This window comes from Pollicipes pollicipes, unplaced genomic scaffold (assembly GCF_011947565.3).
Source record: "Pollicipes pollicipes isolate AB1234 unplaced genomic scaffold, Ppol_2.1 Scaffold_5909;HRSCAF=7009_pilon_pilon_pilon, whole genome shotgun sequence".
Classification (NCBI taxonomy): domain Eukaryota; kingdom Metazoa; phylum Arthropoda; class Thecostraca; order Pollicipedomorpha; family Pollicipedidae; genus Pollicipes; species Pollicipes pollicipes.
In genome coordinates, this window is record NW_023596778.1 from 406,998 (window position 1) to 431,698 (window position 24,701).

Below are 24,701 nucleotides of genomic sequence, written 5' to 3' on the forward strand. Positions count from 1 at the left end.
GAGAAGGGCGGCGGTCCCTCACAAGGAGTGGCGGTTGGACCCGCCGGGGTGCTGTGACGTCACAGCGTGGGGCAGCACGGGCCCGCTGTTGGGCCCGCGGTGCGCAAGGGCCTGGGGTGCAGCCGGGTGCCACGTGGACCGGTCGGCCGGCACGGGCCGGGCCCAGGAAAAGGAGGGAGCTAGCGTGCTGGACCTGTAGCTCACCGGGCCATATGCAGCAGGACTGTATTGGTGCTCCATTAGGGCGAGGCCGAGGCCGGCCGATGCCGACAGTCTGCTGGAGGTGCCACGAATTTGGCCGTACCCAGTATGACTGCCCGATGGGTTTAAACTAAAACGGGTTACTGGCGAGGGACGGGTGGTAACCGAGGCTGAATCGGCACGCCCCAAAGGCCCCAGCTCGGCCATTCAGTCAGTTGACCAGCCGGCAGTTCGCTCGCTGCGAGAGAGGGGTCGCATTGATAAGCCAGACTGCACGTGGTTAGTGCACACCGGTGCTGTGGTGACCCGTGTTTCAGTGGCTTTGCCCGGGATACCCACTCTGCCACGGGCGCCCTCAGGACAGCATCCCATCGGAGCGAACGGCATACAACTGCGATTTGTGCGCCAGATTTTGGGCGGGCATTCTTATTGGCCAGCATCGCTCAGTCACGTTCGTACACTAGTGATAGAAAAAATGCCCGCTCCAGCGATACTTGGCACCGATATGCTGGGAAAATTTAAGACTTTCAGCATCGATTTCGCAAGGTGGGCTGTTTGGTGTCTGTTGGATATTGCATATTGGATATTGGTGGCTGTTGTGTCCAGTTGGAGGCCAGGCGGGGTGGGACGCCAGCACAGCCGATAGCCGTGCGACTGGCATCTGACTACATTTTGGATTCCTTCTCGGAACGGGTGGTAGATGTCAAAGAAGTAGATTTCGATGAGAATGCACGTGACGTGGCATCTGGCCCTGAGATTTCCAAGGCGGAGCGGTATGAGGTCGCTTTCTTTCCTTTCCTTGTTTTGCACGTTCCGCCGTCGGCAACAGGATACTGATCCAAGTGAAGAATGCTGGCTTGAAGCCAGTGAAGCTTTATGCCAACTCGGTTCTGGGGGAAGTGTATGGCGACCGGGTGGCCGCAGCGGCTGGCGGGAAGCGCCCACACGGAAAGCCCGGTTCGGGTGGCCCGTCGCGCACCGAAGCAGTTGAACTGGATCGATTAGTTCTTAGGAGGCTGTTCGACAGATATCGGGACGTTTTCGCAAACAGCGACGATAAGCTGGAATGTACGCATCTGGCCCAGCTCACCATCAACACTGGACATTGCTCTCCAGAGGCAGTCCGAGCGCGACGGACTCTGTATCACTTGAGACCCGAGGTCAGGAGACAGATCGCTGAGATGGAGGCTCGTGGAATCATCCAGCCATCCAGCTCCCCCTGGTCTCCGGCAATCTTGATGGGTAAAAAGTCGAATGGGTTGTATTGCCTCGCAGTAGATTTTAGAGAACTCAATCGCAACGCAGTCGATGAAGTTGCGTACCTCCTGACGGTTAAAGAGTGTTTGGACCGTTCAGCGGGCTCGCATATTTTTATGACTTCGGACTTTAACTTTGCATACTGGCAAGTCCCGTAGTTCCCAGTGGCCGGGAGAACCGCGTTTACCATGGAGGATAAACGATGGGAATTTCTGGTTATGCTGCTCTCTACCAAGGGCGCTCTTGGTTGCTCTAGGCCTGATGTCGGAAATGCTGCATGATTACGGGTGGGCAAACTGTGTTAGAACATTTATCCCTACTGCACTCTGGCCTACATCGTCTTCGGCAAGCAAAATTGACGGTGAAAAGCTCGAAGCTTGTGCCCTGTCATCGCCAGATGAAGTTCTTGGGACACATTGTATCGGCCTTTGGCGTGGACCCCGACCCTGATAAGGTGGAGGCAATCAGAAACTGGCCTCGAATGGAATCAACGAGGCAGCTTCCTGCACTTGCTGGCATGTGTAACTACTACAGCGACTTCGTAGAGAATTTTCTACCGGACTTGAAGCTTCTAACGCGCCCTTGCACGCAGTTTCTGACAAGGCCGTTTCTCGTGGAACGAACTTGGAGACCAGGAGTTCGAGGGATTTGAACATGCTCTATGCAAGGCCACGATTTTGTACCTTGTACCGAACATACAGAAGGGCTTCGAAGTTAGCACAGACGCATCAGGCATCGGTTTTGGGTGCATGTTTTTGCAACGGGACGCTGATGGAGGCGACTGCCTGTTTTGCTTTGAAAACGTTTTGAGACAGCGAGAAAAATTGACATAGACCTGACAAGAAGGTTTTTGCGTTTATTTTTGCTCTTCGAAAGTTTCGTGCCTATCTGCTCGGCAAACCGTTCCAGTGGTTTACGGATCATTGCGGTCTCCAGTGGCTACGAGATACCAGGCATCCCAGGGGACGTTATGTCAGATGGATCGATTTTAAGAAATCTCAATTCACTACCCACTATCGACGAGGTGCTCACGCCCGTCCCGCCGATGCGCTATCCCGGGCCATGTTCATGCGACTCCAACGGTGACGCGTCCCACCCCCGCCGACGTCACGGCTCACACTGCGGCGGAGCTCAGCGTCGGGGAGTTAAAGGGCGCGCAGCAGGCGGACAAGCCGCTGCGAGAATTGTATCACGAGCTCCAGTTCAGCAGGACGGAAGGGAACACTTGCAAGCAGTGGCACCGGCAAGGCCTGGAACTGCTGGATGGTGCCTGCTGGTTCTAGAGCGGCTGACCGCTCGGGTACCCCCCCCCCCCCCTTCGAGCACGACAGATCCGGTCATTTCGGTGCGAACAGGACCCGTGTTTTGTTGCTGCGAGCGGGGTACATGTGGGCAGGGTCGGATCTAAATGTAAAGAACCATTGCCGCAGCTGCTTGGTTTGTGCCCGCTCCAGCGAGCCTCGGCGGCGTTTGAAAGCCCCGCTCGAGATAACTAGTCGGCCAACAGCTCCGTGACAGCATGTTGCCGTGGATCTGACGGGACCGTTTGGCCGAACACCAACAACAAGGGGGAATCACGTGAGTTGTTGAGTGCATTTGCGGGGAACGTTGCGTATATATATATATGCATATATATATATATATATATATATATATATATATATATATAAGGCAGTGTTGTTAGCCTGCTCCTCATAAATCAACCAGGAAAAAGGAGAGATGATGTATCATGTGTCGGCAACGTGCCTTAATCAAAACAAATATGAGCAGTAAATAGAAGGTTCGAATTGTTTTGGAGCTTTGGATTATAGAAAAAAAATTGAATTGCATATTTTAAATTTGAACTGAATCGTGAATTATTGATGTGTCTTGAGCGATTCACTCAGTTTAGGCTCAGGGATAACGTTTTATCGTGCACTATGTCCCGTTGTCGCTTCTGCGCATACAACCTGTATTACGAGTGGTTTATTTCAATCAGTTCACGTTCAAGCAAACACATCATAAGCGCGGGTCGGTCGATGACTCTTCAATCTCCATCGTCGTTTCCCGCGCCGAGGTCGAAGCCGCGCAGACAACCGCCGCACAACCAATAAATAATAGACGTATCTCAGATTACCTACAACGCGTGCGGCATCGGACAACTAGCGTTAGTATCACAGGAGCGGGCTGCGAGTCCGGTCTGATCGGCCCCGGTGGCCTGAGGTCACCGCAGGTCAGCCCGGTCGGCCCGCCCGCCGCGCGGGGCACAGTCAGTCACTGTCCGGACGGCCGCCGCCGGCTCCGGGGACGCCGCCCGTCCCCGGCGGCGCGACACTAGCGCCGCGTCGCGGCCGTCTCACACGCTGGTGTCAGCGGTGGCGCGCGACAGTTCACTAAGTCCGTTGTACTCGGAGTCCGTGTCGAGCTCGACCAGGTCCTGCGCCGACTCGGAGCGCACGAAGTTGGGGTTGTAGCGGCTGAGCGACAGCGTGCACGGCAGCAGCTCGGGCATCACCGAGTGGTGCGTAATCAGGGCCGTCAGCGAGGTGAACTCCTTCATGAAGCCCTGCAAACCCAGATGCCGTTAGACACCGGCCAGTCACGCATCTGGTGACGCCCCGCTTTGCAGAATGTGTAGGCGCCTTGAACAGCTTACCGTGGCACGAAATATATCGATGATCCCTAGGACTACGCAGGCGAAATCAATGACAGGAATACGTGAACCCGAATTGCAATACGATGGCGATCGAACTTGATGATGTCCGTACCCGCACGAGTGACCAGCGAAGCACAGCACAGCACAGCACGGTACTGACATAGCACAGCACGGCACTGGCACAGCACAGCTCAACAACAGCTCGCTCGTACCTTGATCTTGTATCCTTTGGCGGTTTTAAGGATCAGGTAGTGGGCGATGCCCGACACCTGGAAGTCGCGGGGCACCCTCAGCGAGAGCGCGTAGCAGCCGTGCTTGGTAGTCGACTCGCGCACCATGAAGGCACCCACCGGCTCCTGGGAGAGCACCTCGAGCGCGATCTCCCTGCGGACAAACGAGGAGATTGTCAGGCAAACCGACACCAAACGCTCCACATTGCCCGCCTCCGCCTGCATGTCTTATGGCGCGTGGCGGGAGAGCAGTAGTGACAACTCGTCGTCAGGTGCGTGGTGGGTGGCCCAGCAGCAATAATCTCGCCCCACAGCCGGCGGCTACTCCACTCAGTAAGGACCGTTTCCGAGCAGAGTATGGATCCTGTATTTACCGTGTAGACGATGCCACAAATGCATCCTACCACCGAGCTGCAGCGGCGTTAAAATTCCAAACACCTGTCTTGCTGAAGTACAACACGGACCCTGGTCACCGAAGCCACAGAAACGCCACTACCCCGAAGTCCACCAGCAGTGCACTGCCGTGAAGCCCATCAACCGATAACTGAAATCCTGTTGTGTGCCTTTCCTCTGAAGCTCGCCAGAAATGCCCGAGCCTGATTGAAAAAGTATTTCGTTCGGTGTATGCGCCCGGTATGTCGGCCCGGTATGCGGACGCAGTATGCCGTCGGCACGCGACTGACCTCGGTATGCCTGCCTGGAACCAGGCGGCGCTGCGCAGCTCCACCCGCTCCTGGCTGGGGCCCTGCTGGTAGTAGGGCGGCGGCAGCGGCGTCGAGGCCCCGCTCGTGCCCTCCGCGTGATGTGACGCGGAGGCAGAGCTGGAGGCGCTCGACCAGTGGCAACTCTTCGTGTCCTCTCGCAGGCTGAGGACAGGCCGACTGGTTAGAGCGGCGCGGTCGCTTTTCTCTTTGCGGCTTGTACCGACCACGTGCACTCGATGATCCACACAGAAGCGGCGCAATAAAACCGGTTCCGCACACCACAAGAATGCCCCTTCAAAACTGGTACCTTCGAGCCCTGGTGGCACCTAATGCAAGCGATCCTGTTGAAAAGTGCACTGCATAACACGACAATAATCGCTCACTTAACATCGAAGGCGACATGATCCGCAAAACTGGAAATGTCAAATGTCTCGGCGAGCAAAACAGCACGCCTACCCAAGAGATAAGGTGACACTGCGCCATCCACGCGGTCCGCCCGCGATCCGTTGGCGCGCGGCGCCGCTCACCTCTGGCTGCTGGCCGACACGGAGCGGCCGGCGGCCGAGAGCGGCCGCACATCGCCCTCGCTCGAGCGCGACTCCGAGTCGGTGGTGGACACGGCCTCGTTGACGTAGCCCGCCAGCAGGGGGCAGCGTAGCTCGGCGGCCAGCCGGGTCGGCTCCTGGGCGCCGGGCGCCGCCGGCGCCGCCGCCGCCGGACTCGCCAGGTTGACGTTTTTGCCCCGCGACAGCTCGCGTCGGCTAGGCTCGCGATGCTTGGAGCGCCGGCCCTGCGGAGGAGGCGGGCCAGGTCAGTGAATGAACGACTCTGGGAGGAGCGTCTAGTCAAGCTGCTCTAATATCGTGGGCAAACATGCAGCATCAGGTCTTGAAATGGTTATATTCCCCCAATTCAGGTGTTATCCAACCATTCTGATCCAACTTTTTGTGCCACATGGGTATAGTGCGGATAGAAGTAATGCCAAACATCGGCTTCCTCAGTCGTTCCGGAGTGCCATCATCAAAATAATAGTGTGCTGTAAACCATAGCTCGAACCAGACTTTGAAACGCTCTCACTTCACAACCCGTCTCACTTTCCTGTTTCCACGACAACAATTACGTGTTTCTTAACTTGAACAGAGGCGGTTTCTGACAGAAGCTTTTCAGACACTTCCTGTGTTTGGGTGGTGCTATTTCATGACTGATGAGCTGTGGGGCCCGCGGATATACATTCAGTGCTGACAGGCGCTCTTCAAAAGGCGTACCGTCTGTGCTTGAGGAAAATTCCAGGGCTTCCGTTGCACAAGGAGACAAACACGATCTGGTGTGAGGGTAAACGCATGACCACCGATATGTGAGTGGCTCGGCTCGGGCAGCGGTAAGGGCGGCCTAGCAATGCTTAACATTCTTCCGAGGCTGGGTGATCGGAGGCCGGAACTGAGCAGCCGGCACCATGCCTGGTGTCTAACACACAGCAGAGGCTGCCGGCTCGCTCATCGCGGCAACCTCTGTTAGGGTTGGTGGGCCTGCTCACACCTGACCTGACCGACACGTCCAACAAGTGGCGCAGCTAAAACAAACTGACCGTTGACTCCACCTCGGGCGAGAGATGGCACGCCATAAACGGGCACGTGCCGGTCAAAATGCTCCTCATTTTTATGCCAGTCTTGTCGGGCTGTATGACCAGGCTTGACCATAAAATCCCAAGCTCAGCCTCGACGCATTCTGTACACTTCCACCGAGGCTTGGCGATAGCCTGTCCGTTGAAGATGCGTGGTCCCGTTGCTGTCACCTCCTCGGTCCGCGGGCGACCGGGCCAGCGACGGCAGCGCCTGTCCAGCCGCGGATATCACGTCCGACAGCCGGTCCGCGGGTGCGCCGCGCGGCCCGCCACCTGGCGTCCGCGGCGCCGGCGAGATCTTCCGCCTGGCTGAGCGCCGACGGCCGGGCCGACCGCGCGGCCGTCCGTCTGGGAATGCTCGGCTCCAATGTCGCAACGCCGTGTCGCAAACGCGGCAGCCAGACCGCCTGAGGGGCCCTATGTGGTCTGGCCAGCAGCTCTGATCACGGAACGAAGAGCCAGGCTCGAGCCGAGCTGGGGGCTCGCGGCTCAGGTCGGCTGGAGTGAACGGCGGCCGTGAATGCACTGGTGTGCTGGAGGCTCGCGGCTCGGATCGGCTGGAGTGAACTGCGACCGCGGGATGCACCAGTGTGCTGGAGGCTCGCGGTTCGGGTCCACTGGAGCGAACAGGACGGCAGGTGCCGCGGGATGCGCCGGTGTGAAAGCGCCGGCGCCGCGCATTTGGTGGTGTAGTGGCTCCTGTCGTTTTCGGCGGAGACATGGCGCACATATTAGTCGAGGCATGCCATGCTGCGATGATGGGCCCGGACATGTCTGACGAGTGCTTTAGAGCGGGCCAGCCTTGGAATACGAGTCGCTGCCAGCCCGTTCTGTAGTAGCGACGGCGCGCGAATCACGCGCTGCACCAACACGTTTCTTTGAACCGGCGAAGGAGCCCTCGGCGGGGCTTAAGCCCTGCGGTTTTGTCTCGGCCTTGTTCGAGATCCTTGCACATCTCGGTTTCCAGACGCCGCATGAAGCCCTACGAGATCCACTCTGAAGGCCCCCGCCACCTGCACGGCTTGGCATGTTCAGTTGCATGCACGCAGTGCTGCAGAAGACCGTCTGCATTCCTTGCAGGCCAGACAAAACTGGGATGCATGCTTGCACACATAGTTGTTTCGCTGTCCGATTTCGCACTGCAACATCTTGTGGCTAAGAAGATGAAGAAGAGTCCCGAGGCATTCGCCTGGATCCGATTGGTTCTTACTGGTTGGCCGTTTTCCAAAAACGGCTCGTCTTAACGGCTCGTCTTAACATCCGGGCAAGGTCGTGTAGAATGGCTCGTAGCGCACACAAAGCTTCAGCATTCCATCTTCTTCATCCACGAGCCCTCGACTCCTCTACATATCCACGACGAGTTGCAGTGGCCAAGTCCTCTACGGGTACTACGACTCCGCGCCAGGTGCCCCCCCTCCCCCTCTGCCCGCCCCACCGCCGGTAGGCACTCACCCAGGTGCGGTTGTTGGTCTTGTCGTGGTTGTTGCGGCTCTCCATCTCCCAGGCGGAGTCGTCGCCGGCGCTGCCCGGCCCTGCCAGGCAGGATCGCTGCAGGCGCGCCGCATACGCCATTCGGAACGCGTTGCCCACGATCGTGTTCAGCTCCTCTGCCTGCGGAGAGACGAGCGAGGTCAGTGATGCGGCTGGCTGTCCCGTGCGGGGATGGCACGGGTTGGTGCGGCGCTCAGGGTGGCAGTGGTCGGTGATGCGGTTGGCTGTCCCGAGCGGGGATGGCACGGGTTGGTGCGGCGCTCAGGGTGGCAGTGGTCGGTGATGCGGTTGGCTGTCCCGAGCAGGGATGGCACAGGGCAGTGTGGCGCTCAGGGTGGCAGCGTTCAGTGATGCGGCTGGCTGTCCCGAGCAGGAATAGCACGGGGTGGTGAGGCACTCAGGGTGGCCGCGGCCGCAGTGCAATCATCGAGACGCAGTGTAACTCCGCCGGCTAAAGTGCCCTAGAACCCTGATCGCACCGATGCTCGGTGATGAGAGGGGTCCTGCGGCGTGAGAAAGGTCACCTTTGTGACCACAAGTGGCCACCAGAGAGGTCACTTCTCGTCCACCAGACCCGACACGTCCCGGATCTGGTAGACAGTGCGTGGGCTCGGAACGGCGTTCAGTCACGTCCGTTTCGTGACGAGAAGTCCGACCTGACCTCCCGGACGGGCAGGCTTTGGAAGTAGAACGCTTGCATCATGCGTTCTACTTCACATGAGATTAAACACCACGCAATGTCTTCGTCGTTTTACTTCGCGCATTATAAGGCTGCGATGGACATGACCCTAATCGCACAGATAGGTGGTCGTCACACACCCGGCGCTGTAGCACGGTCGCTGTGCTCACGGCTCGGTGCGGCAGTTTTCCCAAAAGAGGGATGTTCCGAACGTACAACCGGAAATGGGTTTTGTAGCCGATGAGCGCATATTATCTGTGTTTAGTCCTTCGTGTTTCGAACGCCAAGTAAGATCCTCGTTCGGATATACAAACTTTGACATTCGGCCCAACGATGTATCCATGTGCCCTACGCTTTCACGGACGCTGCGTGACCAGCTTATATATAAGAACAGAAGCTCCAAGTAAGAAATATCACCACGTACTGCGCTTAAGTGTCATTAAAAAGTTGCGTGGAAAACGACAGAATTATGGGAAAGCCGCAAACTTTTCCAATTCCTGGTATGCTGTCAAACAACGCAAAATCTTTGCGGAATGATCAAAACTGGACAAAAATCATGCTAGCACTTACAATATCAAACGGTAATCCGACAACGGCTAAATATTTGGCGAAGCCCACTGGAGCCCTATCTTTCCTCCAGGCGGTCCTGCCGGGTGAGTCACCCTTCCATGTCAGCTGTGCGGCGGAAACCGCAACTCCGTCCGAAACAGTGCGCCGAGTGCAACCACGCAGCAGGCTACAACACATCGCGGGCAGCGTAGCAGCTTTGTGAGTCACTCGCCAGGATGTACGGGGCGTGTGTTGTGGCTGGTGCTGCAGCGAGCAAGCCGGCGTCCGGTCAAGCTGCGATCACTTTGATACTTTCCCATTGAGAAATCTTCATTCCAGTGGCCTCGCCAAACAATCTTTTTTGGACGATTCTCCCGCGGTGAAAACCACTGTTGCACTGCAGGATCACCTTAAGTAAACTCGCGGTTGCAATGCAGAGTCATCTAAAGCAAGCTCGCTGCTCTAATGCAGGATGATCTAAAACGAGTCACTTCTGCACATTCATATGACTCAGAGGACAACCGGAAAAAGCCATTCCCGCCGCCTTTAATGATTTAATGACGTCTGTGACGTCATCCATGAACCTGCCGTCCTTCCGGAGTCGCCCTCCGGACCGTCCACGGCTCCGCCGAGCCAGCCGCCGGTCCCGTGTCCGCACCGCGCCGGACGAGGGCCGCGGATGTGAGCTGCCCTCCGAACCGTCCACGGCCCTGCCGGCCCAGCCGCCGGGCGACGGCCGCGGGTGTGAGCTGCCCTCCGAACCATCCGCGGCTCCGCCGGCCCAGCCGCCGGTCTCGTGTCGGTACCGTGCCGGGCGAGGTCCGCGGGTGTGACCGGCTGACCGCCGGCCCGGCCGGAGACCGCTGCCAGCTACGCTGCGTGGCAGCTGACGACGCCGGCCGCCGAGAACAATCCGGACCGTACCATCCACCGGCGCCCGACGCCGTCAGCAGTCGGCGGCCGGAACGGGGCTAATGGACCAGGTCTGGCCGCCGCTCGTCGGCCGGCGACCCGGTCAGGTCGGCCGGCGCGCACACTAGCGGACGGACGGACATCCAAAGGCACGGATGGATGGGCAGGTATCCGGACAAACCGACGAGCGCACACCCGGAGCGGGTGACTGGGCTGACCGGCACGTTTGACTGACTAATGGGAGCACCAACGGCTAGACGGAAGAATAGCCGGGTGCGCCGGTTAGAGACGGCTGACAGTTCGGCCGTCCCCGGCCGGGACTTCAAACGGGCGGCCGCGCGCCGGCGACACGCCGACGACCGGCCGCCAGCGTCGCTCTCGCCCGACCGAGCGCTCTGGCGGGCGGGCGTCTGGAGCTCGCGCGCCGGCCGGACGCATTCCGACATGTCGGGCTGGCGTATCGGGTGTCGGCGGCCCGACATGGCCGAGCCGGGTCAGCGTCGACAGGTGGGGTCCGCTCACAATGGGGCGGCGGCGACGGGGCGAGATGGGGACGCAGGGTGTCAGCCGGCGCTGGGCGGCGCGCCGTCCTGTCGCATTGTGCCCTCGCAAGCGGCCGGCTGTGACAGAGGGCGACGTCCTCCGACGGCCAGCGGCCCAGAGGTGAGCCACGCGCAGACGGCCAGCCACACACGGCGCGGGTGGACGTCAGGTGCCACCTGTCGAGCTCCGACGAGCAGACTATCCGCCTTGCCCCACGCCTGGCGTGGCAGCGGTCACACCAAGTTTCGATGAAATTGGCCCAGTTTTAACAGGTGGCCCTTGAAAGATGATCGCTCCGGCGGCTGCGCGTCATGCCTGCTCTCCTCGGGGAGGTTCACCATTGCCGTCCTCTCCACTGGCTGTGGGCGGGTCGGTGACGGTGCATGTGCCGAGTGCGGAGCCGCCCGCACCGAATTTCTGCCACCCGGTTGTTTCCGGAGCGCCAGTCATCGCTCAGCTGGTGACCGAGGGAGAAGGGGGGGGAGGGGGGGAGGGGGGGGGACAGAAGGTGACACGGCGACCTTGGCCGGCTGCGCCGCATTCGCCGCTGCGCAGGGCGCTCCGCCGCTGCAGTGTCTCGGCAATGGAGATGAGCCGTTTCGACACGCGGTCGTTTCATCTGGGCGCGGCGACCAGCGCCGAGTGCCGGAACGGGGGCGTGTGACGGGCGGGGACGCGCCGGGAATGTCGACTGTCGGGACGAGTTTGCGGTGACAGCCCCGGGATGGCGGCCAGGCGATGGCGTGGTTAATTACAAGGCAAACAGGTCGTGTGACCTGACCCGTCCAGTTTCACGACATATGTCTCGCATTTTTGTCGAACGTGACAACACAACGGCCTCTGAAGGAAATCGATAATAGCCCTTTGGAGCAGCTAGGAAATAACGGGCCCCATCCAGTGGACACGTAGCGACAGGGCCGGCTGAGATTCCCCGTCACCCTTAAATTCTGCCCCGATAACGCGTCGTCCCCGCGGACAACAGGTGTCGGGCGCCGACGCCGGCGAGATGACTCGATAATTGGGCCGAGGCGGGCACGAATCGGACGTGGCCGGGACATTCCTCGGCCCGGGCCCCTGAGCGGACCCGGCGCCGGAGCCGGACCGGCTGCGCGGTCGGCCGCTGACGAGCCGACGACCGTCATGTCCGCGCCGGACGACGGTCGGCGGACATGACGGAACCGCCCGGGACGTGACGGCGGCCGAAGGTCGCGCCGCGCCGCTATGCCGGTCACGTCGATCGTTTTTACCCGCGCCCGTCAGGTGGCCGTTGGGACGAGCGGTGTCGCCGTTCTCGCGACCCCGGCCGGCCGAGAGAGAGGAGAGGTCGCTCCAGTCCGCGCGCGGCTGACGCCCGCGGCGCCTTTCACGGCGGCCCGCGGTCGCGCCGCTAAGCCCATCCATTCCGCAACATTAGCGAGGCCGCCGTGAATGACATTTGATTTGTATATAATGACGCTCCGGCGGCGGCGCCCTGAGAAACGCAAACAGGTCGGTCGGCCGCCGCGCTGCGCCGCCGCGAGCTGCGCCGTCGCGCGCCTGGGAACGACGACAAAAACGGCGCACCGCCCGGCTCCAGTCAACGGCCGTGTACGGCGCGCCGCGCCGGATGTCGCCGCGTTTTTGCCGGCCGCGCACACAGCGCCGCCGCTGTTGTCCGGGCCGTCACAACACGGCGTTCCGGCGCGGCGTTGCCCGGCGTGGCGCGACGAGGCGCGGGGCGTCGTGGCGCGGCGCAGCGCGGCGAGATGCGGCGCGGCGGCCGCGGCCGCGGGCCGACCCGTCAATGCGGCCGGTTACGAGCTAATTACACGGCGGTGGTGCGATCAGCGGGCCGGTCGCGGGGTCGGGGCCTGTCGCGGCGCGCCGGCGCCGTGGGACCGGCGGCCGGCGCCGCGTCATCCCGCAGCGATGCAGCCGCCCGCGGCCGCCGCGCCGCTGATGGCACCTAACGCGCCGTAATTGGCGACCGCGGAATCGATCCGTGGCCGCGCCGACCCCGGGCCCGGTGGCGCGGCGCCGGCGGCGCTCGCTGGATGCCGGCCGCACTGGGCCCGTCGTAAAGACGGCCCTAGCGGCTGCACAACCGTCTGGGCAGGCCGAGCGACAGCTGGGGCTTGAAGGCGGCATCGCCTCTGGCCCTGTCTGACGTGTGAGAACGCGGGAGATGAGGCAGGCTTCGTTTGTCCTGAGCGTTTTATCTCTGGCTTATTAATCGAGGTATTTGCAGTGGAATTCATTAGCGGCGCAGCCATCAAGACGTTTGACATGTCGCATACAGCATGCATGATATATTTAGCATCACGATAGCATGCACGGTGCACAAACAAACTCATGGTGTCTTGAACCCACTGGAGCGAAAAGCTCATGAGACGTTGATGGCGTGAATATTAAGGAGGACCTCGCCACAGCTAGGAGCGCTGAGAGACCTCGCCTGCGCATGGTACCTTCTCAGAGGTTCAGCCAGTGGCAGGGCGCGCAAAACTCTCCGTCACTTTCCCGGCAAGAGTGGCGCTTTCTCTGCGCGCCGCCACGCCGAAATGAAATATGCATTGTGGCTGGGCGCGGTGCGCACTTTCAAAAGAGCTCAGGAAACAGATGGCGCTGCTCGCTTATGGCGCCGCACGCGTGCCGCGCTCGGCGATTGCGGCACCGGTGAGGCGTCGCAGTCGTCAGCCATGCGCCGCATCCGTCAGCGCGGCGCCAGTTTCGCCGCCGGTCGTGTGCGGGCGGCGGCCGGAGAAGAAAGCGCCGCGCGGCCGCGGGCGGTCCGACGTGCCGACGTCGAGGCCGCACGCGACAAAGGCAGTCGCACGTTTTTGCCGCGGTGAAACTGCTCTCGCGTGCCGGGCGCCCTTCGCGCCCGACCCCGACCGCCTGACGTGTCCAGTTAGCGTCGTCGCCGCCGCCGTCTGTGGCCGGCGAGCCCGGGACCTGGCTCATCCGGCGAGCTGCCGGCCTCACGATTTCAGCGGTGGGCGGAGCGCTTCGCCGGCGCGCCGCAGCCGCCGACCGACTCCACCGGCCCGGCCGAAAGGCGATTACAGCCCGTCCGAGAGCCGAATTCCTGGGCGGCGGCGGGCCGGTGCGATTTCCGCCGCGCCGAGTCGGAGGCGAGATTCGGCGCGGCGATAGCGGGCGTCCGGAGCCCGGAGCGCGGCCATCCCGCGCGGCGCGAGCGTCGCCTCCCGACACACCTATCGCGCCGGATCGCGGCCCGCCTGCCCAAAAATACCGAACAATACGCCGGAACGCCGCAGGAATGCCAGCCCACACATTCAATGCTAATCGGTGAGGCAAGAGGCGCGCCTGCTCCACGTGACGGCTCGGTGAGGCGGTGGCGCTGGGGAGGGGGAGGGGGGCTGAGCCTGGTACGGAGTGCGGCATCACGCGCCGCTGGCCCGCCGCGCTCCATCGGCGGGAAATGACTTCCGGTAGAGAGCGGCCCACCGGAGCGAGGGGGAGGGCGCCACCTGCCGGTCGACTCCACCTCCCGCCGGTTCCTGCCAGGCTCCAGCCAGGCCCCAGCTATAGTATCCACCCAGACACCCAGACACACAGACACACAGACACACAGACACAGACACACACACACACACACACACACACACACACACACACACACACACACACACACACACACACACACACACACACACACACACACACACACACACACACACACACACACACACACACACACACACACACACACAATCTGAAATGTGTTCGGCTCTTGCCGAACTCTGCTCGCAGCGCTGGATCTAACTGAAATTCCAGCTTCAATCACGCTTGCAAACTCCGATGGGAGTTTATATCCATTGCGAAAAGTCAAACTCTTACGCTGTTACACCGTATGTAGCAGCTTTGGATTCGTCACTGCCGTGAACATTTATTCCAGGTGCGGTCTCACCTTTGTGAGCCCTTTACCCGGAACAACCCTGGCTGTGCCTCTGACATCGCCCGCGCCGGTCCAGCGCTAGCGGCGCAGACGGAGCGCCTCGCCCGCTGACTGCGACCGTCGGTTACGCTCCGAGCGCGCGCTATTGATGAAGAGCCGCGCTGCCGCGGCGCCACGGACGCCTGAGACGGCGCGGCCGACCGATACCGACCGATACCGGCGCGGTGCATTTGTCTTGTGACGTCAGCGGCGCCGGCGCGGCATCGTCTCCGACGCCCCGGGAGGCCACATTCCTGGCGCGCCGCGCTGCCGCCAGCGGCCGCCCACTCGGCGGCCGCGCGCTGCCGGTCGCACTCACGTTTAAATGGTCGCGTGGGAATGCAGAGCGCCCTGCTTTCTGGCGAAGCGCGGCCAGCGCGCGTCGGCGAGCGGCGCCGTCCGCCGCGCCCAGCAGCGGGACAGCGCATTCCACGGGCCGCCGCCCGGCATCCTTGACACGGATGGAGAGGATCTCCGAGCCGGTCCGGCGCTCCGAAAATGGGGTCAGGTCACTTGGAAGATTATCGCACCCCGATCAGCCGTAAACGTCAATATTTTGGCGATTGACATTCGTGGAAGCCCAGTGGCAGCCGTCTGTCTGACTGACATCCGGGGATAATCGCTGTGGATGAGAGACTCGTCCTGAATGCTCCCGGCCGAGGGGAGTGAGCCGGGTGGGGGGCCACCACTTGAACCCCTGCCCAATCCAGCGTCCTTTGTGCCCGACCCCCGCCGGCTCAAGTGCCTCTTCCTGGTTGGAATGCGACCATTTGCGATAAATGCATGGCCTTGCGAACGGTCGCCCGCCGCGAACCTGGGCAATTTGCCCACCGTCGGCGCGCCGAGGCCTGGCCTCAACGTCCGGCTGCAGCGGCAGCAGATGAAAGTCGGCGCCGTAATGACGCTGCAGGGACGCGGAACAGCCGGCCCTGTCTACCGCTGACGCCGAGGACGGGCTCTGCCGCTCGCAGCGCATACCGAGGCTGCCGGTCCGAGCGCGTCGGCGATCGTCTACGGCCCCGCCGTCCTCCACAGACGTGCCGCGGCAGCCAGAGGCCGGGCGGCCGCCAGCCGGCGGACGGATGGCGCGCGGTCGTGCCGGCGACAGGGCGGCGGCGTCGGTGGCGCCGCACTCGTCAGGGCGGCGCGACTCTCTCCGGGGGCGGGGCGGCGCGGCCGAGTGTCGTCAGACATTCCAGTCCGCCCGCCCGCCCGCCGCCCGGCCGGCGCGCTGGCATGCGGGCGCCGCCAGCGGCCCGTCAGGCGCCGGGCACGCGCGGCCCCCGCCCGCCGCCGCCGCCGCCGACCGCCCCGCAATGGGTTGTGAACTATGCCGGCGCTTTCGGAGCGGCGTCCGCGTGGAAACTTTGCTCAGGGCCAGACAATGGGAGGCTGCAGCTCTGGCGACATTCCTTTCCCACCATTTGCGCCGGCCGATACCCGGCCTGCAGCGGCGGCGGCGGGCTCGACGCCGTGCACTGTGCAGCCGCCGCCGCTGCCGCCGGCTGTCGCCGCACCAGCTGCCGTGGCGTCCGGCCGCGACACGCTGTCGAAACATGCGGTCGAGGCATCATCTGTACGGCGTCACCTGCCGGCTTCGGCGGCACCAGCGACGCGCCGTGCTGAAACTTAACAGCGGGACCCTCGTGTCGCTCACAGCTCGAGGCGAGTTCGCCAGGTCGCGTCGGGTCGTGTCCGGTCGGGCCCGGCCGGGTCGCACAAGGGTCGGTCGCGACACCCGCCACCGGCCACCCAAAAACTCCAGCCTTGCAGCCGGCCGGGCCACATTGCAGGCGCGCTGGGCCCTAATGCCGACCTCACGAGCAGACGAAGGTCGAACCGGTGCGCCGCAGCAGACACCACCGCCGCCGCTGGAAGTGGTGTTTTGCCGGAAAGGTTGAAGGAAAGTGCTGATCTTGGGAAGGTAATGCTAGCTCAGTGTTTCAAAGGCTGGAATAGCTAAACTGCACACTTTTCTGGAATTCGTGTGAATTACAAGTGGAATGAGCAGACAACATCAAACGCAAAATGAATGCTGATTGATGTCCGCGCGCCCTAAAATTCCCCGATATCTATCAAAGACGGTCAAACCGGATAATCTTTTCCGGTTATGTCTTGCTATCATCGTTGGCTTCGCATTCCGAATGCGAGACGAAACCGGCAGGTAATTTCCGAACCTGCCGAACGTAAATCAAAATATCCGTGGATGATTATGGGATAGATAATTATTGCGAAGTGGACGACCTTGTTAGGCCGGACGGTGATCGGAATGGCTCGCTGGAGCTGGCCCGTGCATCGCGACCGAGCGACCGACGGTGACTGACGTCGCGACCGACGTCGGCGCCGCCGCGGACCCAGAGCGACCAAGGCGCACCGGCACCGGCGGCCGACCGCCAGCCCATCCAGCTCGGCCGAGAACATATCACCTCGCACGCAGACAGCTGACAGCGGAGAGCGGGCAGCAGACGGCGAACGGCGGACAGCGGACATACGACAGGGGAGGAGTGTGGCGGCGAGAACGGCGGACAGCGGACAGCGGACATACGACAGGGGAGGAGCGTGGCGGCGAGAGGGCGTCAACATCGGGCTCAGCCCGCGGCCGCGGCGGGGAGCATGTGTCCGACGGCCATTCAGAGCTGGTGTCGCCGGCCGCCGGAAAGTCCAGACCACTGACGTCACGCGTCTCACAAAAACGCGCCAGATGGGGCGGATACCGTAAAACAGGACCGGGTTCATAAAACGGGCCCGGACGGGCGCTGAGCTTCTTCGGACGGCCGGATAACAGCTGGACGGCATTTAATTGCTCCCATTGACGGCACGGTAGCGTGGAAGTCATTAGCGTTAGTGGCCACGTTTAGTCCGCGCCGGGGAAATTTGCCCTCCAGCGGACAAGCACGCGCACGCACCGGTACACCGGAAGCAATGTGGCATCATCGACAGGGAATTATCGTGCAATTTTCTTTGCTCTAAGCCTCAAGAGCACACATGTTATAACGTAACCACCTATCCGTCAAACACCCTTCAGAGCGAGTAAACAGCACGCAGTCATACAGCCATTTTCCAAGCAATTCTAGCCATCCGCTCACCGCTCACCGCTCACCGCTCACCGCTCAGCGCTCACCGCTCACCGCAGTCCGCTCACCATCCTCTGCTAAAACCATGCGCCTGGTCATTAGGCTTGCTCGCTAAGCCGGTTCACACATTTTCCCTGTTCACTCGTTGGGTGGTCGTTGAGTAGCCACCTGTTAAACGAGACATCGACCCCTCTTGGCAGCGAAAGCGGAGACAGCTCGATGGTTTGGTCTGTCGCTAGCGTCCCTCCCCCTCCAGTGACCCCCGTACCTCTCGCCAGGAGATGAGGCGAAGGCTGTACTCCCGTCAGGGATCCCCCGCCCCTGCCCCCTGTGTGTCCCTGTGGCGTTCCTCGCCCACAGCCGTGTCTCTGGCCGCGGGTGGTGGGCCCGCGCCAGGGGCGGCGGGCCGCGCCGAGGAGCCCGGCTGGCCCGGCGGCCGGCACGGCCCGGCGGTACGCAAGTCCTGTAATCGCGTGACGGGCGCGGGGCGGTGCCGGCCGCCGCCCCTCCGGCCACCGCCAGGCCGGCGGCCATCACAGCCCCTTGTCCAGCACAAAAGGGCCGCCGCCGCGCGCCGGCCGGCCGCTGGTCGACATGGACACCCTTTGTTCGCTGAGCGGCACCGAACCAAAATAGGCCGGCGGGGCGAGCCACGGCCGCCGAGGCCCGCATGTCAAACTTCATCAAACGCGCATAACTCGGCTGCGGTCATTCAGACCGCGCCCCCGAGGAATTCCGGCACCATTCACGCGGCGGCGGACAATTCGATAAGATCGGAGAGATCTTTTGACCGGGTGCTCGACTTCAATAAACTCCCCATAGACGTGGCGCTTCTAAGGATCGGCCACCTGACTGATTTCTGACATTGATAGTGTGAGGGAAAGCAGGAGGAAGCGGCGGCCCAGCGCTGGCGGCCTACAAAGGATGGGATGATGGAGCCGACTGCCCTGAGACAGGCGGCTCCGGCTCCGGCGCCGCTCACGGGCACGGCCTCACCCAAGCGCAGACGCGCCTCAACTGCTGCGTCACTGCCGTAACATGGCATCCCGCTGCGTGGCCCAAACACGTAAAGAATGTCAAGGATGCAGAGGCCGGGGCGTTAGCCAAATACGTCTCCCCAGCCGTGGTGACCAAACACCTCCCTCCCAGCCAGGTGGCCGCGGGCGGCGGCCTTGCTGCCGCTCCTGTGGAGGCCGGACAGCGCGCGGGCAGAACCGGGCTCATCAGCGCTGTCCCGCTACCCCACCATTTGGCCGCGCGTTAAAAAGCTCCGGCAAAAACGCAAGCAGCGTCGGCAGCCCGCCGCGGCGCTCGGCAATGCACGGAATGCCGCCGAAAAACAGCGCCACTCCCCGCGCCGTCGCAGCGACGGCGCCGGCCGCCGCCGCGGCGCCAAAAACGCACGCCCAGGGACACCGGAATGTCTTCTGCACTGCACCGCGCGAGGACCCGAGGCAGAACCAGCCGACGAAGGTCACCAACGGCGGCTGGGCGGGCGAACTTTAAATGCGGAGTACGTGAAAGCGTCTTGTCCTTCGCTGTGCTATGTATTGCCGCATTAAAAGGCTCACTCACGGCGTTAAGCCCGACCTCGTTTGGAATCGACCGGGTGTTGGCAGGACGAGAGCCCATTTAGCTGATTAGAGTGGCTGTTGAGACGTGCATAACAACCGTTAATTTCGGCTGCATGCGTGATCCGCCTTCCGCGGCTGCTTTTTGTACGCGCGCCGCTCGAGCAAAGCGTGTCTGAACGCTCAGGCTCGTTCCATGCCAAGGGGTCCCAATAGTACAAATGTAACAAGTTCGTCTCCTTCCTGGCTCACCGACGTTCGGACAGGCCTGTCAGAAGGCACGTCTTCCACCGGGGAGCGTAACCTTGTGCTAATTTCGCAGATAGTTGGCGTGATTGCTGCCACATCTACCACGCCGCATTCTACATTTCTCACCGTACTGTTGTCTCAGCCGCGGTAGCTTTAACGAGAGGCAAAGCCCAATGCTGTCCACATTGACGCGCAGACAATTTTGTCTCTCGGAGCGCTTGCCGTAGCCGAGACCCGGGGGAAGGAGGGAGGGGGGAAGAGATGACTCAAGCCAAGAACCGAACGCCTGCTCAAGCCGAGACCTGAGGGAAAGGAGATCTGGAGAGAGATGGAGATGGAGGATCTGGGGGAGATGACCCGAGTTGATCACCGAGAGCCAGCTCGAGCCAAGGTCGGGGGGAGGCGGAGATGACCCGAGACAAGCACCGAGAGCCGGCGCGAGCCGCGAGAGCTGGGGGATGTGACGCGCCGCCGCGGCCGCGGCCGAGTTCCCGCCAGAGCCGACAGACCGTGTGCTGCCGCCGCGTCACTAAGACCGCTCGGCGGCGGCGGCACATCTCAGCAGCCACAACGGCACCGGCACCGCGCGGCAGTGCGGTGCCGCAGACTGTCTGGGCGACGGAGCGGAATCGTCTCGGTCACAGAACAGGCGCACAGCAAAGCCTTCGAGTGTGACTGGCGTCTGGGAGAAGGAGTACAGTCGTCTCAGTCACCGCCCAGGCGGAGAGCGAGGCCCCAGAGTGTCTGCTGCCTGGGAGAAGGAGCACAGTCGTCTCAGTCACCGCCCAGCCGGAGAGCGAAGCCCCAGAAAGTGCCTGCTGTCCGGGAGAAGAGGCGCAGTCGGCGCGATAACAGCTGAGGGCGTGGAGCGATGCTATTGAGACCATCTTCGAACTGCGAGAGCTAAGCGAAGCAATGGTGGTACGCTTAAACATGGAAAGGAATGCATGTTTAATTGTCGGCCACCTACGAGAAGGCGAAAACTATGAGCTCCCTCAAGCTCTGGTCGCATGACGTCACCGCAGACGACATGCACCATGTGGAGCCCCGAATCGACACCAAGTCTCCTTCACCGGCTTGCAAAGTACGAGGTTCCGTCGCGTTAGGACCAGTGGGCAACACCAGCCGACAAGACACGACCCGCGCGGAGGTCGCAGGCGCGGCCTCGACCTCCTTCCCGTGCACGCACCGCAGCCTGCCGAGTCATGCGGCGGCTTTCAAGCCACGTGCGCCTCACGTCTGCACGTGAGGCGGACGTTCTCATTCCGCCTTTGCGCCCTGTCACTTCACAGGATGTGGCGCAATGCGGATGTTGTGGTGGGCATGTTTGCACTGAGATCGCACCATCGCAGTCTGGTGGGCGTGTTCGTGCTGAGATCGCACCATCGCAGTCTGCATCCGGCGAGACAAAGCGCATGCTCATCCGAAGACGCCAATGAGTGACTGAGTTTAACGCCACGTATGCACGCAAATATTCCGTTTACAGTTACACACAAACTTCCATGCAAGGCCTCCTGAGCGGTTCCTCGTACCAGCAGGTACTACGCTTTCTTCAGCGTTCGGGTCGCGGGCCTCACACAGCAATTCTAAACGACCGGGCTGACCCTATTTCCGCACAAAAAGAGACGGCATAAATTCCTGAGAAGGTGCTATTGTTCTTATGATGCGGTAGCCTGTATGCCGGCGAGCTCAAAAGAATGAAAATTAAGACGGAACAATAAATTGTCGGTAACCACCGAGCCGGTGCCGTGGCTGGTCATGCATTCTCGAGCCCTCAAAGAGCGTCGTGGCAGGAGGAGAAAAGCAAATTCGTACTGGCACTGCCTGCCTGATTGTCGCGGCGAGTGGAAACGAATAATTAGAGGTTAGGTTCTGAATATAATTAGAAGGATAGATAGGATAATAAGGGAGTGGCGGTCGGGTGCGCGCGCCGAGATTACAAGACAAGACCACCGAGCGGCAGTCCAGCCACGTGGACGCTTCGGAGGGTAGGGCCTCCGCCGAGCGGCTGCGGATGGTGGCGCGCACACGTGTGGCATGCCTTGGCCAGTCGCGAGTTGCAGTAATGGGGTGTTCAAAGCTGACGGGAAAAACACTGCAAAGTGGTGTAAGCTATTTGCGGTTTGTTCAAAACGGCATAGCTCGGTTGTGTCTGCGAAATGCATTTGACCAGCACTCGAAACGAGCTGTGCGTTGGAAAATAATGAGATTGTGTGAGCCCTAAACAAAGGCATCTTTCCGCCCGAAAGAAGCAAATAATCACAACATGCGGAAGATTGGCGAACAGGATATAACTGGCCGACAAACGACCCACAAAAGCACGCCATTTGTAAGCGGTCGACAGCCCCAGACGCAATCGACCGACTGAACGTTCTGCGAAGCCCTTCCGAAGCCCGTTCGAATCGGGCAAGGCCCGCGGCTGCGAGCATTAGCCGGAACGTCTGGCGAAGCCATAAAGCCTGCATCGGATCAGCGCCGACGGCTCTCGGCGCGTCCGTCCAGGCAGCTCCGGCGGCGCCCATACATACGGCCGTCGCTAGAAAGTAGCGGCGTCGGCCGGCGCGCCACGAACTCGGTCAAGCTGCATTAGCAGTTTGGCGAACGAGGTAACGAGAGAGGCGCGAGCGAGCGCGCGCTGGCGCCGCGCCGTCCCGGATCTGGCGGCCGCTGACCTGAAACGGCCGGCCGCCGGCAGCGGCGCCGCCGCCGAGAGGACGGCCGAGCGGCGGCACGCACGCGCGCGGCCGCCGGCGGCCGCAGCTCGCCACCGGTCAACCGTATCGGGGCCATTGGGCGGCGGGCGTGGCGCCGACACCGTACACAGCTGGGCCAGGCGCCGACCAGCCGGAGCGGCGTCAGCTGTGCCCCAGGCCACCAGACCCACCTGCAGCTTCTGCGTGCGACCGCAGCAGGAGCACGAGTAGGACACGTAGTCGGCGCTCTGTATCAGCAGCGGTATGTTCTCCTTGGACGACGCGTAGTCGTCGAACAACTTGCGATAGCGGGCCCGTAGCAGCGGGCATAGCTGGTTGAAGTTGTTGCGCAGCTTGTCCATGACGGAGGGCGGCTGGTCGCGCGCCTGCTGCAGGTTGTTGTGGATGACTCGCATCTGGGCACCGTCCGTCGGCCGCTCGCTCTCTCACGTCGCGGTTCGGCTCTGCTCGCCGGCTCGACTGACAGGCCGCCTATTCGGCCCGGCCCCGTCTGTAATTTGCGCCGGAACAAATACCGCGCGCTCGGGTCGGCCGGCGGGCGCGTGACGTCACAGATCGAGTGGCGCGCGCGCTGGCGAGACGCTCACAGCACTGCTCGGGCGCCGACCGCGGACTGTCCGGGGACGCCGGCGCGCCGCTACGCCGGGCGAGCGGCGCCGGCGCCGAGGGTAGGAGCGCGGCCGCGAGACAGATCCCTGCGCTCTCACCGCCACGGCCCGCGTGGCAAGGGCGCGGCGCAAGACGGCGGAAGGAAATGCATTGGCTTGGCTGTTGAAAACAAGCTGGCAAGAATGCAGCAAAAGTTAAGCCTGCCCGAAAAACACCCGCAAAGATGCGACAGAGCGGCCGACTGTACGCGCAGTCTCTCACTTTACCTCCTCAATTGATCGGTTTCGCTTACCGCTCCTGTCTAGAAAGGAATGTTAACTACCCGCCGGACGGCGGCCCGTGGGGAAAATCTGCATTCTTTAGTACAGCTACAAGTCGATCAAGTATTTTTTACAGCGCCGGAATAGAAACGCAGCGATCCGGTCGCTCGCGACGCTGCAGCCTGTCGGAAGCCGACTGAAATGTCATTCGAAGGCCACCTCGAAACCACTAGGCTCAATGGGACGCGAGAAATCCGGTTGCTCTTATTTATAGGACGGGTTGACGAGCGGAATGGAGTACGAGGCCGGGCAGGAATGATAATAATATCTCCCAACGTCGTAAATCGTCGACAGTGCATTCTTAATTGGCAATAAAGAGCCGAGCCACGGAGCTGAAAGTCGATACGGAGCGTCGGCGGCCGGCCGCCGAGGACGGCCGCGGCCCGGCGCCGGCCGAGACCCGGGCATTCCGGCGCCGACCCGGCGTCGGGCCGGACCCGGCTCTGTTTGCAGAGGTGCTATCTGCGGCGTCATCTCGGCCGGCCGGTACACGGAAGTGCCGCCCACCGCGACATGGGTCAACAGCTCGGCGACCGGTGCGGTGGCCAGGTATGCCGGGAGGCCCGGCTCGGCCGCCCGTGCCGCCGGGTCGAGCCGAGAGGCCGCCTCCGACGTCAGCCGGGGCTCCGGCGGCCGCGGCCCGCCGGCGCGCCGTCCGCGGCGAACGTCTCTCTTCGTGCGTGTGGGGGCGGAACCCCGGGAGACTCTCCGTTCCGTCCGCTGGTATTGTTGCGGTTGCCGCGGCGTGTTCCGGTTGCGCAACATTTCGAGCTGGGCGGGAGTGGGCCTCACGCAGGCTGGGTTGCTCAAGACGCCGGCTCTCCCGTGTCACGCGGCCCAACAGGCGGCTATGGCTGAGGCGCTCATGTGGAGCCGTGCGCGGACGGGCCACAGTGTGTTAGCCGGCGCTCAGCTCCCTAGCTGCCATCCCAATTCTGATGGCGGTCAAGTGCGGGGTCAGTGGACTGCCCCAGCGGCGGCACGGCTACGTAAGGATGGCGAGGCGGGAGCGGGCCGGATTCCAGAGCCCCGATGTCGACACAGGCTGCGTTCCGCAGGCTCATGTTCAGCCGCCTGAACGCCGGCAGCGTGAACAGCAAATGTAGCATAAGGCGGCGCAGGTGGTGCGCCACACTGCCGCCCGGCACGCAACCGCACCGCAAACGGCGTCCGCAGGCAACGCCCGACATGGCTGTGGATCAATACAGCTGAGGGCGCGGAGACCGGCGCCGGCGCGCGGAGCCGGCGGCGGCCGCCTCCGTGTCGGCCGGAGCCCCGGCTGTCGCCAGCGGCGTCCAGGTGAGGCGCCGGCCTATTGAGACGATCCGCCGGCCCGCCGAGCCGGCGCGCTGGCCGCCCGGCCGCCCGGCGGCCAGCGCGCCGCTGCGCTGGGCGCGGCGCGTGT

The 24,701-nt window shown here is 62.2% G+C and overlaps 1 protein-coding gene across 1 annotated transcript; it reads right to left on the reverse strand.

The window, feature by feature from the left end:
• Positions 1-3,407: 3,407 nt before the first annotated feature.
• On the reverse strand, positions 3,408-22,962 carry LOC119104151 (tensin-4). The gene is made up of 6 exons (XM_037227834.1): positions 22,538-22,962; positions 8,101-8,259; positions 5,555-5,817; positions 5,007-5,189; positions 4,306-4,477; positions 3,408-4,003 (listed from the first exon to the last, which is right to left on the reverse strand). The coding sequence occupies exons 1-6, from the start codon at positions 22,760-22,762 to the stop codon at positions 3,794-3,796; spliced, it is 1,212 nt and encodes a 403-aa protein (XP_037083729.1). The 5' UTR covers positions 22,763-22,962; the 3' UTR covers positions 3,408-3,793.
• Between the last annotated feature and the right edge of the window lie 1,739 nt (positions 22,963-24,701).